The sequence below is a fragment of the Vicugna pacos genome, chromosome 8 (assembly GCF_048564905.1).
Source record: "Vicugna pacos chromosome 8, VicPac4, whole genome shotgun sequence".
NCBI lineage: Eukaryota > Metazoa > Chordata > Mammalia > Artiodactyla > Camelidae > Vicugna > Vicugna pacos.
Window position 1 is genome coordinate 9311446 of NC_132994.1, and position 20803 is coordinate 9332248.

The 20803-nt window shown below is 37.4% G+C and overlaps 1 protein-coding gene across 4 annotated transcripts in view; it reads right to left on the reverse strand.

The window, feature by feature from the left end:
* COL12A1 (collagen type XII alpha 1 chain) overlaps window positions 1–20803 on the reverse strand; it is a 113981-nt gene that overhangs the window by 17227 nt on the left and 75951 nt on the right. For all 4 annotated transcript variants that reach the window (XM_072965510.1, XM_072965509.1, XM_072965508.1 and 1 more), the window contains 13 exons: window positions 19464–19603; window positions 17429–17552; window positions 17114–17257; window positions 15467–15631; window positions 14131–14169; window positions 13891–14029; window positions 11670–11812; window positions 11274–11383; window positions 7423–7572; window positions 5918–5995; window positions 3583–3669; window positions 2079–2132; window positions 1000–1095 (listed from right to left, as the gene is read on the reverse strand). In XM_072965510.1, the coding sequence (XP_072821611.1) occupies window positions 1000–1095; window positions 2079–2132; window positions 3583–3669; window positions 5918–5995; window positions 7423–7572; window positions 11274–11383; window positions 11670–11812; window positions 13891–14029; window positions 14131–14169; window positions 15467–15631; window positions 17114–17257; window positions 17429–17552; window positions 19464–19603 (1469 nt within the window). The remainder of the gene's footprint in view (window positions 1–999; window positions 1096–2078; window positions 2133–3582; window positions 3670–5917; window positions 5996–7422; window positions 7573–11273; window positions 11384–11669; window positions 11813–13890; window positions 14030–14130; window positions 14170–15466; window positions 15632–17113; window positions 17258–17428; window positions 17553–19463; window positions 19604–20803) is intronic.

Here is a 20803-nt window from a genome sequence, read left to right on the forward strand (position 1 = left end):
TATGGGATAACTTTATATAATAGTAAATGCCTACTTTAAAAGACCATAATTTAACTTAGAGATCTTCATAGAAATAAAAGTTGGAGGGAAAAATCCATTTGTATTTAATATATTTAATTTGGTGCTAATTTTCGTAGACATTCAATGAAATGTTGTAACATAATTTTGGTCTTTATAATTACATGTTAGAAGACACCTGTTAGGCAGGCAACTAATTAAATTAAAACTGATGAATTTAATAGTAGTTGGAAAAAAAGGTAGAGCCCCTAAAACTCCCTTTTGGACATTAGAGGCTAAAAGTAGATGCATTCAACCATTTTGAGCCATAAAGCCCTGTTCCTTCACATTTTTCATTTCTAGCTATATCTGATATAGATGATTTTTTCTCTAAATGCTGAAAAAATGTGTCTGTCTTTTATTATGGCATCTTTAAAGGGAGTTTAGACTAAAATTTAAAACTCTTCAGTTATCTGTATTGAATATAGTCTTATTCTTATTCATATACTGTACTTGTTTAAAGTATAGAAAAAAGTTACTACTTAAATAAGACATGAGCCTTACAGGGGAAAGCACCTCTTATAACTTCAGATTAGCATTTGGAACAAAAGGTAAATTTTTATTGAAAATTTTTATAGAAGGAATTACCTAGGGAAATAATGCAAGCTTTGCCTTGAAGTCAAATAGAAAAGGACCTCAGGGCTGCCACAGATTCAAAGTAGTTTTAAAGCTTTCAGAATGTAGAAGGATATTTTCATTACTTATTAAAAAAAATTTAAAGGTCAAATTAGGTAGCAACAATTTTTTTCTACCCAGTTATACATTATTACATACACTATTTACATATCTGAAATTATAGTCACAGGAAGTCATCTCAATGACTAAACTAGTGGAGTTCTCTGAGAAAACATTTGAGTTTGGCAAAATATAGTGAAAAATGTTCCAGTTAAGCTTAATGCTAATCCACCATTCTTGCTTAATACAGAAGGCCTTTGTGCTTACTTGTTCTCCTGGAATAGAGAGTCCGTTGGGTCCCTGGGGGCCTGGAGGACCTTGGGGACCGGGAGGACCTGTATCTCCACGAGGACCAGGGGGGCCCTAAAATACACAAGAGAGAAACAACAACAAAGTCATGGAATGCCCTTCCGGTGCCAACACCCAGTCAAAGTCTTGACACCAATCGTATAATATTTGCAAATATTTTAGAAATCTATGCATCTAGAAAAGCATTTAGTAATGCCATCCCTTTCTTCCCTTTGCTACTCATTAAAGGAACAAGGGAAAAGTGCAATCAATTTACAACAGCACTTAAATTTCCAAAAATCCTATTTAAAAGTAGGTTTCTAAAGGAAGTAAAATACAGTGAATGTAATACATTCATATATTTACAGTCATACATTCATTCAGACATCCAAGCTCAAAATTCATTGGATTTGATTTCTTTTAAGCTAGTCCTAATTTCTCTTAGACTTGGGTTTATGTCTGGAACTAATGTATCTACAAATCCAGCAAGTATGCTGAAGCATCTTAGGGATGCGTCCAGGTGGAAAAGGCACAAACTTGGAGTCAGACAGACCTGGGTCAGAACCCCAGCCTCACCCTTACACATTATCTTTGTAACATATTCCACTAAGAAGCTTGAGTTGTCTTTTGGAAAACCAGTATGGAACCAGCAGGAGGGGCCGATGACCTTCAAGAATGCAGATATGGCTGCTCAGCTCTTTCTGAGGCAGGCGAACCCTCTCCATCTCTCCAGCAGGACTCTGCTCCCTGCGCGGTCTTCCAACTGATGGCCAGGTCACCCTCTCTACCTCCCCATGATATAGCAAAGAAGTGAGGTGCTTCTGCAGGTTTCTCGTGTGCAATTCCTACCTCAGTGAGATGCCCTGTACATTCCTTTATCTGGTTAGTCTAATCCATCATTTTGCTATCCAGAGACAAGACAAAGGTACTTAACATCGCCTAAGGCACTCTAAACTTGAATTCAGTTGCTCAAGGTCACATACACTCTTATTGAAAATTTGAATACTCAGACTTCAACATACAGGTGAAAATTTAAACACACTCTGAAATATACTTACAACTGCCCCACTGATACCTCTTTCGCCTCTGGGACCTTTAGCACCAGGTCCTCCCTAAAATACACAGTAAGAGCACATTTTAGGGTGAACATAGGATAGTAGGAAGAAGCTGATGTATAAAAATTGCTTCAAGAAGCAGTGCATTCTTCAGACAACCAATACTTCTACAGTAATTGATAAAGTATGGAAGTAAATACTTCACATCATACAAATGTGTGGGGAAAGAGAATTTCAAAACTTCGTAGATTCTCGGTATCTCACTTTTTACATTCTGAACTTTTCTTAATTGTTAGCAAATTTTGAACTTTATTTGAAAACTTGAGGTTTAGTGGGAAAAAAAACAAGTATTACTTAAATACAGCAAGGAGAAAAATCTGTTTTGGAATTATATGAGTGCATTCTTCGGGGACAATAATATGCAAAGAGTATCTTGACTCTCTCAGAATCTCAGGCCATGTAGTTTAGTAACAGGAATTCAGAGACCACCGAACAGAGAGGGAACAAACATGATAGTGATATCCAAAACGTTATCTTACAATTAGAGAAAAAAAAACCTACTTCTCAAAAACATCTAAGTCACATCCAGGACATAAATTTCTGATTGCAAATGTGAATTAGGTACGTTACTGTTAACTTTTTTTTTAATGATGGTAATTCCAGGGACATTTTTAATTCTGTATATGAGGAGCTGGTTTCTAATTAATCCAAAATCAATTTACAGTATTTTCTATGACCCAGCTATAGTAAAACTTGGTGTTTCAGGGCTCTCTGAGCTATTCCTATGTTAATTAGTCATTTTGTTAAACAATGTCAATAGAGCTTAGAGGTGTCACTTCTATTCTGAAAAACCAGCCCAGGTCAGACATTGGATTGATGAAATCAGGGTTCCACATTGATTAATGAGATCTGTCACTGCAATCTTCAGTGTTTTGCGTTGCATTTTTTTGGTCTCCCCCTCCTCCACCCATGAATAGACCTGGTCAGTCTTCTTACTCAAAGTTATTCCTAACCCCAACCACTTTCATTCAGAGTTTATGGTACTACCACATACGTAAATTATCCTCTAGGCTATTCTCATGGTATCTTCGCCATATAATGTACACATATCCTAGGCTCTAAACAAGTTGTTCTTGGGTCAGCCTCTCAACCACGGCTACGTACAGGGAGCTTTCAGGAGACGTAAGGAATTTCAAAATCACAGGGTTACAGAGAGAAACCCAGATTCGTATCTTTAATAGTTTTCTCTTGAATCGGCTCTTGAATACTAGCTGATGGCATTCATTTCTGCATGGCAGGAGAAACGTGTTCAAACGTGTTCAGATTTTCTCCTGGATTTACTCCGTTTCAGATCTTAAAACATACTACCACAATGGTGGGCAATTCAGCTTGCCCTATCCAAGAACATACAAGTGGCTGGACATCTTAGGCACTACACGTTGGCCAAAGGATGATCGCTCCAAAGATTTAATAGGAAAAACTGGAAGGACTATTTCAGGTTCCTTACTGCAGGGCCTGGAGGTCCTGGAGGTCCGACGCTGTCTTGTGTACACGTGCAAGCATTTGGAAAAGCGGGGCACTTTGCTTCATCTCTCTGAAATTTTGAAAAGAATTTTCAAAATTCTAAATTTCAAAATACTAAACTTCTGATTTCTAATTTAGTATTTAATACAAAATCCTAAATTTCAAAATACCTACACACTGAGGGTCAAAAAACTCCCTCCCCCATGTGCACTTATACACACAAGGAACTCTGTTTACCACCTTGAAGAAATCATTGTTAGTTATGATTACAAGTAGTTTTCTATTGACTCTTGCTTTGCTTCTTTATGTCTTTCTTTTATGTTTTGCTTTAGGAAACCTCACATAACAAAGATATGTTTACAAAAACATCATCAGAACCATTGGTAATTTAATCCAATTTTCTCTAATCTGGTGTTAGAGAAATGCTGAGTATATCAGATATGGACACCCACTTCATTCAGAATAAAATCTAAAACCCTTTCCACAGCCTATAAGACTTTACATGTTCCGCAAACCAGCCCCCCTCCACCTCACCCACCCCAGTTCCTACCCCTTTTCCCTTCCATTCATTCCACTCCTGCCCTATTCATCCACTTCCTGTTTCTCAGGTATTTAGAGCAGCTTATAGCCTCAGGGCATTTGCACTTCAGTTCCCTCTGACTGGAATGCTCTTTCTCCATTATCCGCCTTGTTTGTTCCCTCACTTCACTCAGGTCTCTGCTGAAATCTCACCTTACCACTGAGGGCTGAGGGTATGCATCTGGCTATCTAGCCCTGCACCCTGGTTTTGTTTTCATCCTAGGACTTTTCATCCCATAACACAGTATATATCTGCTTGTTAATTCCTTCTCTCTCCCTGCCTTTCACTAGAATATTCACTTTTCACTGCTGAAATTCTAACACATAAAATAGCACCTGGCTGATAAGGTCCTACTGTATAGCACACAGAACTATAGTCAATGACTTGTAATAACCTGCAATGAAAAAGAATTTGAAAAAAATATATATATATATGTATGTATCACTGAATCACTATGCTGTACACCAGAACCTAACATAATATTACAAATCAGCTATAATTCGTAAGAATTTTTAAAATTAAAAAAAAAACAGTGCCTGGCTGATAACAGATGCTCAGTAAGTATTTGTTGAATCGATAATGCATACTTATCTTTATCTTATGGATATACGCAGTCATTGTTTGCCAAAAGCTTCAAATCTATCATCAGCATTCAACTTTGTAACTATTCGCTTACATAGATATCATGGGGGAAAGCCATCACCTCAAAACAGAAATATTTCTACTGTCTTAGACAGCCAGAGAGGTGATGGCTTATTCTTGAAAATGCTAGTATTTTACAAGCAAGAGGAAGACTCTGAAATAAGTGGGTCTATCAAAAACACTGAGTCAGCAGGGCTGCTCTGGCTATTAGAGCAGGCAGACAGCCAGATATAAACAGAGAATGGGGGATGCAGGCCAAATAGAAATTGGGCAAAAAAGTGGGGCAGGGGCCAATGCAGGAAGCCCTTTATCACGTAAATAACAGGAGTCCCTGGGCAGAGAAAGAAAAGCAGGAACCCCTGGACTGATAGGCCGGCACACATTTTGGAATGACAAGTGGCCTGGAGGCAGACAAAGAAAGGTGGGCACAGGCAGGACTCTCTAGTGTCTGAATGTAACCTTTTGCTTTTATGCCCTCATTTCAATAAAATTAGCCTTGCAGATTAGAAGTACCCATTATGCACCGACGTTGCGACACTTCTGATCCAGGCTAAACAATGACAAAAAAATCCCTCCTCTCTTTGGGAAGGTGGAGTTGGGATGAAAATCAGGGAATACAACCCCAGACCCTTCCCTCCCCAATAAATATTCTGCCCATTCATTTTTACACCCAATGTAACCGACTTGCCAAAGAAACTCAGGGCAGCTGCTCACCTAAGCCTGCCCGCTCTCCCCTTAAGAGTATGCCATCCATCTGTTAATAAATCCCCAGTTTACTTTCTTAACCTCCCTGTCTCATCTCTGAATTCTTTCTGTGGCGAAACAAGAACCTAATCACCGGCAGCATGACTACACATAACCACCTGGGCTGTAAAGGAGAATTTCCAGATGTAGTCTTGTACATTCCTGACTTTTGAGGGAGGGTCACTGGCCTGAGCTGTGGTAGTTGATGTGCAAGCACACAGTGGTGTCCCTGGCTCCATCCTGGAGATGCAGTTGCTGTGGGCTACTTCCTCTCCCAGGCCATCCGCATCCATACCTCTTATTCCTAGGGGACTACTAAAACCACGACAGAATTCCATCCCATTTTGCTTACCCTGGAGGGAATATCACAGCATCGGTCTCTACTGGTCCACACCGGGCTGCAGACAATATCAAAATTCTGGATTTGGAACTGCAAACAACCAACAGCAACATCAGCTAAAGATGCGTGGAAAACATTCATATTAACGTTGCCACATTTTAACCCCTGCCACCTTCTCATACAGACGCTCTCAAGGGTGCAGGTAATGAGAGCAGTATGATCCTTACTTCATAGGAACATTAAAAAACTTATGTCTAAGAGAAAGAGATAGTAAAGCAAAATATATATGTGATATTCCCACTTCTGATTCACTTCCTCGGCTAAAATGAAATGTTTGATTGAATTTTGTTTTTTTTTTTTTTAAGAGAACATTAATTTCTCTTTTTACTAAAGAATTAAGAATGTAGTTAATTAAGGATTTAAATTTGAAGAATATACACATTTAAATCAATTTTTAAGAGTCTACCCTGGTAGAAAACTAACATTAAAAAAGAAATTCCTCACTTATTCTAAAATCGATGCTCTTCTTTTCATAAATTCTTACCTGAGGGTTGACTGATAAACTTTTATGATTACCTTTAGCTTAACTATTTGAATCAAATATATATCTTCCATACTGAAAAACAGATATTCTGATAAAAAGGAAAAGACTGTTTAGATACAGTCATTCTTTTATAAACCTGATATAATTGTTTTTATTTAAATATCAAATTCAATGTTCAATAAAAAGTCCGGATTTTAATTGCAATGATATCAAATTTGCACTAATTGTTTCTACAGTGTGGAATAAAAATTTTACATTTAGATCTAGAAGAAGAAAATCCTGTCCATGGAAGAAAGCTGAATTCCATAAATACAACTTTTAAAATAATAGAAGCCAAAGATACTAGCTTTGCTTTTAGAACAATGTCATCATTGACTGGCATTTAATTAATGAACTTAATTAGCCTGGTACAGTGAAAACCTCACATTTAAAGTTGCATTACTAGCTAGATTTGTAAGGAGGGTTGGCAAGCCCCTGCCTCAGACTTGAGCCACTGAAACTTGCGAGTGCAGTGGCTGATCTTCATTCCAAGGCTGATGCGACCCCTCTGTGAGGGAGCTCGGGGTCTGTGACAGTCACAGTGGGGTTCACAAATGCGTGCTGTCCTGAGTACACAAATTGGTGTGAACAATTTCTACCTTCAAAGAACAACAACAACAAAAAGAATTTGTTTAGATCTCACAGATCATCCTGGCATCTATCCGTATGGTACTCCCCAATCTGATTGTGTTCCAAGTTGACTACACGGTGTTCTCTGGTGCCCTGACGTCCTATTTAGCTTTTAGCAATAAAGCCCATGATTACGTTTTTTCAGTAGCATATTTTCTCAATGTAACTTTTCCAGTGTTTCAATATGACCAAGAAATTAAACAATTTAAAACTCACTGAGGAAAACATCCTCACTGATTACTTTTTTAAGTGCCATTTCAATCCTAACACAAGGTACCAAGAAAAATAAAAATGTGTTACTTACTGTGGCTGATTTCCTCTCCCCTTTGAGCAGTTTGCCAAGAATTTCATAACCATCAGTTGTGATATTTCCGGCTTCCTTGATGTCTTTTTCTATAATTTCATAGCAGTCGATGTAAATCTTAACACTTTTTGAGGTCACTACGATATGAACCTAAAAAGATCATTTGTTTCCATTACAAAATTTTGACCCAGGAAAATCTGGTTGACTTCTGCGTATTTCAGATCATAAGTTAAAAAAATGTGTTCTTATAGTTATTCTCATCCCAAATCAAGAGTCCTGGACTAAAAATCCAAGAACCAGGTTGCAGTGTCAATCAATGTCATTTATTAATGACATCAAATTCAATGAACCACTTAACCTCTCTGGGTTTCAGTTTCCTTCAGCTATTATATATCTGCATAATTTCTTATTTTCCCCACTAGGTATTCTTCTTGAAATGGACAGAGATTATGTAGATGAGATGACTCTGTAAATTATATAAATAACTATGCAAAAAAGAAGCCACTCACAGATACAGAGAACAAATTAGTGGTACCAGTGGGGAGAGGGAAGGAGGGAGGGGTAACATAAAGGTAAGGGATTTAGCAGTACAAGCTATGATGTATAAAATAAGCTACAAGGATATACTGTACAACATGGGGAACATAGCCAATATTCTACAAAGCTATTAAAAATAAATTATAAAAAGCAAACTATTCAAATACAAGTAGATGAATCACTAACATATTACTATATTCAGGACTGAGAAGCTGCAAATGCCTTCCACTGATTTTGCTCAATGCAGTTTCTAATTTGTCAGTCCCTAATCCCTGCTGAAAAGAACTTACACACCATGTAGATACCTAACACAGGAAAGAGCTAAAACATGTCTCTTGTAAAGATTCAGCTCTGGAAATCAATAGAGTCAAGATTCAATTTCCTTATAAGAAAAGAATCTTATTTTTCTGTCTGATATTGATGACACTCAGAATCTTAAGAAATCTATTAGTACAGATAATTAATAAAAAGTATGTATTTCAATAATATAAAGAATGACTGCAGGTGATCTTTGACTCTATATTTGTCTTCATAGTTTCCACTTATCACAGCCCAAATACTCCAGTAAGCCTTGATGATTACTTTGAAAGCTTAGCTCCAGGTGAAGAAACAGAAATTCCCTTAAATGCTTTGAGTCAGTAAGCATAAGGACAATCTCAAGAGATTTTTTTAAACAGTAAATATTTTCCCCACATAGAATCACCACTAAAACCCTAATTTAGTGCAACTATAAGTGCTAAGTATGAATTACATATTGCTTTTCTATCATAGGGAGATTTGACTTACAAAAAATAAAGAAAGTGTACATGCTCCCAGGGCAATCATCTAATACTGAGTTCAAGAAGAATATCATATAAATATTCCCAGTATATTTATTATCCTAAAACTTACTTGTTGGCCCTTGTATGAACAGTCTCAGAGCTAGCCACAAAGTATTTGAAAAATCCTAGTATCCAGAAAAATTACTTCAAAATCAAGACTTTCAATTTGTGAAACAAAATTTTTCCAGATACACTTGTCATTCAGTCCTAACTGTAAAGAAACAAACGCTAAAAATATATTTTGCTACAATGTCTTCAGTGTGTTTTACTGTTTTAAACACATGCATAATTACAGTTCAGCATGGCTGTTCATCTGTAGACCATTGTCCCAAGCATTCAGGGACTATTTTGCAACTGTGAAGCATTGTTGGCCACAGACCAGTAAAAAAAAATAAGAACACTTGTCAACGCCTTGCCTTCCCAAGCTCTACCATTCCCAAAATGTTTATTTTTCGTCTATTCCACTTTTCCCTCTTATTAGAAATTTCTCACTTAAGTCTATGTCATCGCTTACAACAGAATAGAGACACCAAAAATTCTTCAAGAGAATCCTCAAAAAGCAATAGTTGTCTGCCATTCCCTACTCAAGATCTCTTAGCCTATTCCCTCTCTCCCAAGAGCCCACTGGATATTAGTCACTAATTAGCTGCTATCAGAGAACTGCTTGTTCTTCTCCCAAAGACTGAAGAACTTCACTTCCCGAGTTAGATGGGAAATGAAAGAAGGTATTCAAATCCTTAGATCAGTAAAGAATGTAAGAAGTCAATAGTGATTGAACTTGGTTACTAGAATTGATGAGACATACCAGAGTAGGTTAAAAGAGTGGGCTGTGAATGGAGGAGGAAAAAAAGTGTACTGAAAAAGGAAAGGAGAAACTGAAAAAGGAAGGCATTATGAAAAAAGAAGGTAGAGAAATGGAGAAGAGAAGAGAGCTTGTGAGAAGAAGAGGCATCATGTAAAACCTAAGACTACGGTTGCCTCTTTATAAATAAGGGAATGTCAAAAAATCATTATCTTGATTTGCAATAAGTAATGGCTGTCACTAACGATCTCTGCAAAATACTGCTTTATTTTGCTCAAGTAAAATGAAGCATTCAATGAAAATTGGAAATTAAAAAAATAATAGTTCCTAAATGGTTATCAGTTGGTTAGTAGAGGATTGAATTTCTAATATCTTCAGCGAGTATGGAAGAAAAATAAAATAGTCTTTTTTATCAAGTTACTCACTGTAAGTCTAATGGGTGTATCAATGAGCCAAAAACAGTTCATAAGAACTTTGCCAGATTGAACATCTATTATAAGACAAGGAGCAATTGAAGCCAGTAATATTTGTCAAACTAGAATTTGCTTTCCCAATAAGGCACTTACTTGTCTTCCGGCACTTCACCATGAAAGTCTATAAATTGTTAAGCAAATGTGCCACTATACTCAAAGATCTTTGTTTTTCCATCATTGTTTTTTTGTTTCTCTCTAATGTGCACATTGAAGCCTCTTTGAGCCCCATGAGGAAAGTTCTTTTCCATCCTTACCAAGAATCCAATTCATGAATAAGAAAAATATTCTGGAAAGAAACCAAGATTCCCGGGAATAGAATCAGCAAGAAATCCAGCTGAATCTACCCCAGGACAGGGAAGTTCTTTCATTTTAACTTGAAATTAATTGGATTGGAAATACTTGTCATCTGTACATGGGGACTAAGTTTCTGAGTGGCATACTGGAGAAAATTTAGACCACTTGTGCAACAGATGGTACTGCTCCTGTTAACTTCATCCAGCAAATGAAGAACTGCCATTAAAAAGCCTCCTCCACTAGATTGTTCTTTTCATTTCTAATGCTGCCAGCTTCTGCACTCTTATTTGTCAATTAATCATCCTTTAGAAAACTGCTAGAAAGTCTCTGTTAAACTCAGATCTTAAAATACAAAAAAACTAAGACAATCAAGAATAGATAATCCCCTAAGAATGCATGTTAGAACTTTCAATAAGATTTTTTTGAGAAGCTCTAAGTGTGTTTATGCAAAAGTTAATCTCATAAACATTCATCTCAATTATCTTAATTATTTTGGTAGATAATGATAACTTTTGGACTGATTTTGTTTGACTATGTGACTTTTCAATTAACAAGCAAGTAGAAGCAGCTTACTATGCTCTAAGAAAAATTATTTTATCAGTTAAATACAATCCACAAAAAATAAGCCTTTGAAACAAAATGACGTAAAGTTTCAAAATAAAAAAGTAGGTAGAAAAGATGGGCATACAATATTGTATATACCACACGACTCAAATTCTGAAAAGGTATTAGCATTGAAAATATATCAAAATGTTAACAGTAGTTATCTCATGGTTAGTAGAATTAATCAAATTCTCTAACATATTGTTTTTTAAAAACATAGTTGTTTCTACCAGCTTAGTATGACATTTTAATACATAATAAAATAAATTTGTTTAAATTTTAAGTCATAAACTTTTTTCTATGAATAGCTTACGTTTTTACCTTATGAAAACTTCCATAAAATAATGTCTTCACTTCATCTGTGTCAAATGTAACAGTCTGCACCTCACCTCTTGTATCCTTGTTGAAGAATGATAATGTCTTGCTCGAAGCTATAATCAACACATAATTGTCATCAAATCAAATGCGTGAACACGCTACATTGAAAGCATTAATAAATAATTCTTGTTGGAGAGATTTCTTAAAAATTCAATCATTTCATTTGAGTTAAAATGTAATTTGAATATTTAATGATATGTTATATTTTTACAACTTCAAACATAAAAGCATATATCCAGTAAACAAATATATTCAGAAGGTTCTTATAGAGAGAAGGACCGAAAACACATAATCAAAAATATGTTTGTATGTGCTTTAAAATAAGATAAAAATCCTTACGATCTGCAATCACCCCAACTTGTGGCTTGTAGTCTCTGTCTGTGATTTGCCAAATTGCAAAAGGGTCACTAGGAGTTTCTGGGAGAAGTCTGAATAATAATATAATCGTATATGAAGGAGGGAGTCCATTTGGATGTAGCTCTCTGTTTGATAAAACAAAATTAATTAATTAATTAATTAATAAGGATTTCTCATCAGAAATAAGAGAATATTTTCAGTCTTTGGACTAGAATCTCATCATGGGTAGTATCAGAAGCCATTTATAATAATCTGATCATGTATCAGAAGGGGAAATATTTAGGAATGACCTCAAAATAACAAACCTTAGACCCATTATGTAAGCTGTAATAGATTATTTATAATCTGATAAAGTCAGAAGTTGCCAAATGGTCTTTTATCCTACTGTTAATAAAAAATTTTTCTAGACACATAGATGATTATAAAATTAGATAAAAATTTTAAAGTGATAACTGTTCCATCTATGGATATAATTTAAAGAGAATAAATCTTATTAAATATATTTAATTTCCAGTGTCAGGGGTATGAGATCAGAAGTAAGATGATTTAAGGTTTTAATTTCTTACTCCCTCTCTCTAACAGGTTTTACACTTCCAAATTCCTCCCTCAGAATCAAATAAATCAAGTAATCTCCAGAAGCTGAGCTGTTCCCCAAAACAAAACCAATAATAAATGTTAAGGCCATGTACATGTGCAAATGTTTACTGCTGCTAAAAGGATATGATTCAATTAAAAGGAAATGGTTTTGGCTCTAAGACTGTGAGTCATAAAACACAGCCCCATGTGTCCTTATAGAGTTGAGTCAATCATTGTTTGGGGAGAATCTTTGAAGTAGAATTAATCATTTTTCTGTCTGAGATCATTTAATAATACTTTCTTCCTAAAGGTAGGAAAAAGGCCTTGCTAATCAACTCTTGGACAGAAATGAAAGCAATTCCTCCACGAATTTTGACAGCGAGCACAGAATTTCTCTTGAGGTTCTGTGTCCTAGTATGACTCCACTGGGACTTCTGGACTATGATGCTGCCCTACTTCTTAAAAACATATGTTCTGGGTAGACTGACTCAGTGCTTTTTGTATGTTCAAAAAACCAACTGTCTTCATAACATCCATGTTAAAAATTTATCTTCTCCATATTACTTCATCTCTCACCTAGCCCATTTTTCTCCTTGTTTGGTTAGAGTGATTATGAACAAAAATGATCATAATTTAATTGCATGTATGCTTCTTTCAGCCACAAGTTCTGAATCTTGAGAGGAGAGTAGACTGTTCTAAGTTAAAATGTAGGAACTGAATCTTGAGGTGACTGAGAGTTAAACACTGGGTATTAAGGTTCACTGAAAATCCTAAAACTTCAAACCAATGTGGTTAACCATAAAAGAGTCAGGAACTCACAATGCGGTCAAACTACAACAATACAATCTGTGCTTCCTTAAAAGAAATTAGGTTTGGTTTTAGCCTGAATTTTCCGTCAGCTTTCCCAGAGCATTTCAAATTTCAGACATTGTTTGTCTGACCCTGTCCTCAGTTTCTGAAAGCTTTGGTTTCTTCTTGTTCTTTTCTGTCCATAAGTTGCCAAACACCTATTTTTCAACATTAAAGCGTTTTGATTCTAATGAATAAAAAATACATATTTCAGTTCTTGGACCCAGGTACAAACTTTCATCAAGTAAAATAACACCTAAAGCTACCCAACAGGTCGCCAGAGCACCGGCCAATAAAAACGAACTGCTGCCTGTCCGATCACGGACAAGCAAAACTACCGAAGTATTTCATCTTCCGGAGTCGGAAACACTGGAAAGAATGCCTGTTTGCATTCTGCACTGAGCCCATCCGGTCCCTCTGCACCAAGGGAGAAATGCTTGAAACAATAAATTGCCTTCCTGTTTATAACAACCTCCCTTAGAAGAAGCATAACTACAATCCTAGCCTTAAATTCAAAAGGATCAGTAATCCATAATATTGCAGAAACAGGCTGAGATCCTTAGGTCTGAGGGGGGCAGCCTTGAGTCCTCGTCTCCTGGGTGACCTGGTGGGAGGCGCTTAGCCCAACTGTACTTAAGGAAACTAAAGCAGGTCATCCATAAGACTCTTCCGACAGTTCTGAATTACCAGGGTTCTAAGAAGTCCTCAAGGATTCCAAGAGCCTCAAAAAAGTGTCCGGCCCATTATAAGAAAAAGAACCTTCCGCTGCCGCACTTACGTTGTAGGCTGATTCACAAAGGCGTTCTTTTGAAGCCTGTAAGCTGAGTAGCTGGGGAAAGACCCCGACTCCAAAGAGACTCCTTGCACAGAAGCAAAATTCTTTTCTGTCAGGTTGTATGCTTCCAGCATCTTAAAACCTTCACATCAGAAAAGAGGAGAAAATATTGAAACGAGTCCATCTTAATTATTTTGTTGCTTAAATCCTGAAATAAATGAGCCCAAGAGTATGGCTGCTTACCTGGTGAGGTGTAGCCGTCCAAATAAATCAGAGGACAACCTGCAATATACAGTGCTGTTTAAGAACGATTCGCCAACCAGGTATACAAACACGGTAAGTGCACAGAAAGCAGCTGTGTACATATGCCAAGTAACAAAGCTGGTCACTCATTTATAAAACATAACATAGATCAAACATTGTGTACGTTATTTTTGTGTAGATTTTCTATGTGTAAGAGAAATGAGACTATTTACCAGTGTAACTAATGTTTTCTGAAGCTTCTCCAGTCCAAATGGAATTTTACAATGTTCTTAAGGATAGTAAGACAGAATTCAAGGGGGAAGTTTTCAGGTATTTGTCAACAGATTAGAGGACTTCTCTCCCCGGGGATTTATGCAAGGGCAGGATAGGTTTGTTGGTACCCAACCCTCTTCTCTGCCGAGTCCTGGAGGCTCATGCTGGCTACCATACCTCACAGTCCCGAGTGTGCCATGGGCTTCAATCTGGGCCCCGGAGCTGGGGCGGCAGAGGACTGCATCCAGGACCCCCAAGAGTGGAAGGAACAGCTGTGCTCTCTGACCTCTTTCACCAGCCAGCTCCATTCTGAGCTTCCGCGTAAGGTTCATAGTAAAGCACTGACAGGAGTTTACAACTGCTGCCTCTAACCAGAGTTCTGAGATCTCAGTATAATGTTTATTAGGGGAAAACATAACACTTATAAAGCCTGCCTGGGATCAGGGGTCTAGAGCAGCCACATAATTGTCTCCATAATCAAATACTGTAAGAATCAGAGTGCATGGATGGGGAAGAGGAAAAATCGACTTAAATCATCCATCTTTGGTCCTTCATGGTATTTTAAAGGTTGAACTTGAGGTCCTGGTACAACAAGAAAAATCTACATCCAAATAAACAAATGGGAACCAAGTGAGTTTCTCTGGAGTGTGTGTGCACAGCTTTTTCATAGCTCTCTTGACGCACGGATGTTGACAGAACAAATACCAATTGATTACTAATAGGGAAAACCTTCATCTCACAGAAATGCTTCTATAAATGCATTTCTAAGCTGAAGGTTAGTTTTTTCAAATGTCACAGGCATTAGGATGGTGGGAAAAGAATAGCTTAAAACACTTTATTTCCATACAAGGACTATTACATCTTCAAGGCTAAAAATAATGGACCTCTGACAAGCACACAGTTAGCGTGATCTCAAGAGGAGCAATGATTCATCAGGTTCTCAAGTGGTTTCGCAGGATCTATTTATGCACAGGCTTGCTCTCATATAGGATAGGGAATGGTCTACTAAGTAACTATTTGGCAAAACAAGTGAGACTGCGGATCCATGTGGACCATTACTTACTTGATGTGGCAGTTTCACAGACAAAAGTGATAAGGTTGTCCTCTATCTTTTCAAATGACTCAAAGTCATCCACAATGAACACGTGCCGCTCGCTCGGTTTGCTGGCTATGTTGGCAAGTTCGTTGTACTCGACATCAGCCACACCAACGACAAAGACACTGAACCCTGCAGCGCAGAGTTTAAAGAAAGAATTACATATTTTTTTCTGTCCTTTGTTGTTTAAACAATTCAAAATAAAATCTTATCAGAAATGATGCCGTATTTCCTCAGCTTAGGCAGCAAGTTCCTTCAATTGACATAAACTCTGTTTAATGAATCTGTACTTTTTCTGGGTCTTCTTATTTTCTGGCTTATAAAATTCAAGTAATTGGGTGTCCTAAAATAAAATCCTAACAATTAAAAGAGGAACGTTTTAATAGCAGAATGACTTAATACGGTATACATTTCCTTCCACAGATCCACAGTCCTTATATATCCATTAATTGCGCAGTTCTCTTAGGCAACATTAACATTTCAAGTTTATGTGACTCAGACACCAACAATGGGCTCATTTTTAAACTTCGAATTCTTGAAACTGATTTTCTCAACAAACTCAGGCTCAAGATCAGCACTCTGACTACTTTCAAAACGGAATCTCCAACTCCCACTGGCAGTAAGTGTTCATTTATTTAGGCTAATACAAATAAACAAAGGTTTAACTCCAAAAAGCTTAATTTGACAGGAGAAAAAAAAATAGGCTACATAAGGAATTAGTTACATAATTAAATAGAGATAAGGTAACTTGAGGAGCAAGCACTGATAACCCCTAAATTAACACAGCTAGGAGCCCAGAACATGCAAAAATCTGCTCAAAGAACATAACATAACAGAAATAATTTACAGAAAAGATCAGCACATAGAACAATCTCTATTGTGCGAAGACTTTGCACTAATCATGACTCTTACTTTTAGCCAAAGAACCATGTATGTGCAGGTGACAAACGCCATGTAATGAGTACAATGTATACCACAGTAAATCATGCATAGCGTAGAATTCTAAAATAAGCCCACCTTGAACCCTTCCCGGGCTGGGGTGGGGGAGTTGATAATGCAGGTACTGTAAAGACCTGGTTTCATCTCTAATAATCCTAAATAACTAATCCGAAGGGCAGTGTAACAGGGAGCCTTTCAGGATGTTTTGTTATCAACATCTACACCAGTGATGTCCCCAGGAAGCCTCGCCACTCCTCTGCAGCGATCCTTCCAGCAGCCGGCCTGGGGTCTGCATCTACCAGGATATGCCAAACCTTAAGTCTCTCTTTGCACAGGGTTGAACCAGCATCAAGATTCATTTCTGCTATGGCAGGAAGTCTGCTCGAGGATCCTCTCATTACTGCTGTCTGTAGCCTTCCAGTCTCTAAAGGGAAATTTAGTTTGCTCTTTGACAGACCCTGAGGCATGTCTTACACAAAGGACACACCATGTCATTTTTGACCAATTATCAAACCATTCCCTAATTAAATGTAAACTCACATTAGAAAGGTCTGGAATACAGAGTAAAGCAGGAACCATAAAGAAGACTCAGCAATTTTGGTGTTTTGCAATCTTTGCCGAACAGTTGAAACTGAAAATAATGAGTGCAATCACTAGGCATCTGCCTGTGCTCACCTGACTGCTGGATGACCAGAGCCGCCTTCTTGACCTCATCCTGTGACCGACCGTCTGTGACCACAACCAGCACCTTGGGGACATTCTTCCTCATACCGCTCTCCCAGGTCAAGACCTTCTCCTTGATAAACGTGAGGGCCTTGCCTGTAGAATGTGGCACAGAACATTTTCATGTCATTCAGTGAAAACTATCCAAATGCCATTAGCCACGCCCGACTGATAAGAATTTGAACGTTAGAGTGAGATGTTACACTCAGCCTACCCCGCCAAACACTTTGGAGCGTCAAAGTCTACGTACATGCTGATTAACGGTACCTGTCCTCGTGTTTCCTCCTCTGTACTGAATGTTCTGGAGGGCCCCGAGGGCAAGGGCCTTGTCGTTGTATGTGTTCAGCTTAAACTCAGACTTGACCTCGTCACTGTACTGCACAAATGAGACCTGAAAGGAAATGTGGTTTGGTGGTGAGGGTAAGTCGTCTCTTTTAATGTTTCAATTTTCAAGTGATTCTTCCAGCTGCCGACTGAGCAAAAGAAGTGTATTAGACCTGACGGGATATTATAAGCTCTTTATAGCTAATACTGTAACCTCCACTACTATTGTCTCGTTCAGTTCTCTAATTTCTGATCTTCAGTGAAAATGTCAGTAGTTGATATTAATAATGTAAATGCACTGTATGCATTCTCTTGGATGTAAGAGGGGATGGGTAAAGCTGGAGAGCAGGGAGGTTCCAGGATTAGAAATGAGAACATCCCACCTTGAGTACAAGTGTTGGCTAAGCAGTTAGTTCTCAGCCAACTGCTCCTTCCCACTGACTACATCTCTTCTTCATGGTAATTTTTAAATGTCACCTGTGTGATAATCAGAACTCATCACAAATTTCATGGCAGTGTGACTTAGTGGAAAGAATATAGGCTTTATACTCAAGATTCAATGGGTTCAAATCCCAGCTCTGCCAATTAATAGCTTTGTGACATTGGCCAAGTTCCCAACATCTCTGAGCTTTTTTTTTTTTTAATCAGTAAAATGGAGATAATTATACTTACTTTCCACCATCACTTTCAGGAATAAGAGTCATGTATACAAGCGGCTGGCACATAGAAGTTATTAAAATATAGTAGTTTTTTTTTTCTTATTAAAAATCTGAATTTCTAAAAGGATTTTTTTAATGGCATAGTATTTACACATTAAGTTAAGAATATAACTAGCCTGATGTTTTACTCTTCTTGGATTTTGGAAGAACATCCATAGGATTATTTGGGGATTTGAAATTTAATACATTCCATAAAGCCCTATTCTATAAAAGACATGATTTGTTTATGAAATTATTTATGGTTTATGTCCAAATCTCTTATGTTCATATTATTTCTAAAATGTCACCATCAAGAGAGACAAACTGCCAAAATAAAGAATAAAATTCGAGAGGAATGGAGAAGGAAAGAAGAGAATTCAAAAAAAAAGTTAATACAGTACAGTCTGTTGCCTTAAGGAGGCAACGGATTAGACAGGAGAGAATCACATAAGTAATGACCACATAAAGTGACACAGGCAACGACAGCAACATAGAGACAACCCTTCGGGAGTCTGCAATGCCCAAAACTATCAAGGAAGCTTCTCAGAAAGGGTAGACTTTCAAGTGGGTCTTCAAGGTTGCAGAATCCAAGAAGCAGTAACAGGGCCACTGACCCTGCTCAGTCCACGGGTAAGTTGGAAGTGGACGAGTCGATTCTCAGACTTACAGGTGGGTCAGAGCATAAGTGAGCATTTACTCTTTGAAGTGTCTCATGGAAGGATAAATTTCTCTAAGTTCCCACTCTAGTAAAACAAACAAATATGGAGTGATTCCCAAGCAAGGTAACTGGTAGTTATCACTACGGGAAAACAAACGAAATTTCCGTGGAGTCAACAATGACCATTTTTCTGGCCAAGGTAACATCTGCAATGTCATGACAGAGGTTGACAGCGGGGCTCCACAACCCACTCCAATCACTACTCATCACTGATGTGGCTTAACAGAGTGTGGCAATCACAGTGCATTTAATTTCCAGCACATCAGATGACCTTTTATGGAACTGGATCATGTTGGAAGTTTCAAGCAGGAAGTTAGAGTCAGAATTCCCTAAATTCTCCAGCAGGAATATCATTTAGCCAAGAGAATACCTAGTGGAATCAATTTTCTATTTATTTTTCAGTTACAACCAACTCCTTCCCCAAAATACATGTAAAAAGAAAACAGCAAATAACAAAAGTCAAAACAGAGTTCATACTGAAAACTCTTTTGACATAAAAAGAGAAGTTTGAAGGAAACAGCAAGACATGACAGATGAATAATCACCTGTGAAGTGTACCCACCTGAATTCCAGCAGGACTGATTTCATCAAAGGCGCCCACAGTGTTGAAGATGAATTTTACAACTTTGTTAAAATTGTCATCCCCGATACTCCAGGAAGCATCAGTCAAGAACACAATATCTGCCTTGGCCCCTTTGCAGACTGGGGGAAAAAACACAAAGTGAGCCCCAAATCTGATGAATTCTTTCATTCAAGTGAAAATACACAACTAAGAAATGTAGTCTAACACCTTGCTACTCCCAGGGTGGTTTAGCAGCAACAGCATCACCTGGGAGCTTCACAGAAATGTAGAGTCCTGGGCCCCACCCTGGACTTGCTGAATCAGAATCAGCAGTAACAAGATGCCAGATGATTCACATGCACAATAAAGTCTGAGAAGAGCTACTCTAGGTGGCCCTCAATTTCTGCTCTGGAGTTACTCCACCTGCTTAGACCCACTAGGCAAACATATGCTCTCTCCTCCTGGAATTCTTCAAGTAGCTTCAAACAGTAAATAAGAAGGAAAGCAAATGAAAAACAATGATGGCCAGAACTTCAGAACAGTCATCAGTGGGTTTGGAGATTTTGTAAATAATTATCAAAGATCTGATATGAAGACAAATGCATGTATGTATATGCATGACTAGAACATTGTGCTTTACCCTAGAAATTGATACACTGTAACTGACTGTACTTCAATTAAGGGAAAAAAAAAAAGACTCAATATGGAAAAAAAATCTAGTGCAAAGAAGGTCCCTTTTCATTTTAACATAGGCCACTAGAATCATATGGAGGGAGGTAAGGGATGGAATAAAATAAATATCTTTAATTTGAAATCTTCAGACTTGAAGACTGAAAAAAAATCTGCAAATAAAAATGTAAGAACATTTTAGTGTATAAAAATTTAACATATAGAATGTACAACACCAAGAATGAACCCTGATGTAAATACAGACTTTAGGTGATAATGATGTGTTAAAATAGGGTCATGGGATGTAACACATGTCCCACTCTGGTGGGGGCTATTGCTATTGGGGGTGGGGGGGTGTGGGGCAGGGGGCAAGGCTCATATGGGATCTCTATGCACTTTCAGCTCAATTTTGCTGTGAGCCTAAAATTGCTTTAAAAAATAAAATCTATTAAGAAAAAAAAATTAACATGTTTTAAAGCCAAAATTATTTACTGAATTCCTTTCAACCATCTAATTTAAAGAAACCCATTACTCTTTTATCCTATAATAATACACTTTAAATTTTTAATTTGACTTCTTCAATAAGTTTGATGAGGTCATAGCATTCTAGAGCCTTCTCAGATAAAAGAAAAATACTTCTAAAGTCTGAAACGCTTTCAGTTAAATACTGG